The 439-nt window shown below is 45.6% G+C and overlaps 1 protein-coding gene across 1 annotated transcript in view; it reads left to right on the top strand.

Moving 5' to 3' along the window:
* LOC119586948 (uncharacterized oxidoreductase YjmC-like) overlaps positions 1–439 on the top strand; it is a 12,026-nt gene that overhangs the window by 3,353 nt on the left and 8,234 nt on the right. Inside the window, exon 2 of the mRNA XM_037935681.1 lies at positions 82–228. Coding sequence (XP_037791609.1) covers positions 82–228 — 147 coding nt within the window. The remainder of the gene's footprint in view (positions 1–81; positions 229–439) is intronic.

Below are 439 nucleotides of genomic sequence, written 5' to 3'. Positions count from 1 at the left end.
TCTGAAACACATTCATCCAACAAGAGACCATACTAACTAAAACCTCCCTTAAACCCTTTCTCATTTTTTCTCCAACACGCCCGCAGTACCATCAGGAAGAAGTACACAGGTTCATAGTGGACTGCATGACCTCTGTGGCCACGCCTACTCTCCAGGCAAGAGCTCTGGCTGACCTCCTCGTTGCCGCTGACCTGCGTGGCCACTTTACCCACGGACTCAATAGATTAGGTGAACAGGAAAGTCTGACGTGGTTAAAGGTTTTCTTTCTTGACGTTCCTTTTAGATTTTTTTCACGTTGGGTAGTATTGTTATTCATTTCATTTCTGTACGGATGGTGGCGGGGGAAAGAAAGACAAATGAAATGACACAGTCGCGATAGGGAAAGGACGATAGAGGATGTATGGGAGAGAATGAAAAACTCCATAAAGCAACACCGTAG

This window comes from Penaeus monodon, chromosome 22, assembly GCF_015228065.2.
Source record: "Penaeus monodon isolate SGIC_2016 chromosome 22, NSTDA_Pmon_1, whole genome shotgun sequence".
Lineage (NCBI taxonomy): Eukaryota > Metazoa > Arthropoda > Malacostraca > Decapoda > Penaeidae > Penaeus > Penaeus monodon.
This window is presented reverse-complemented; position numbering and strand designations above follow the sequence as displayed.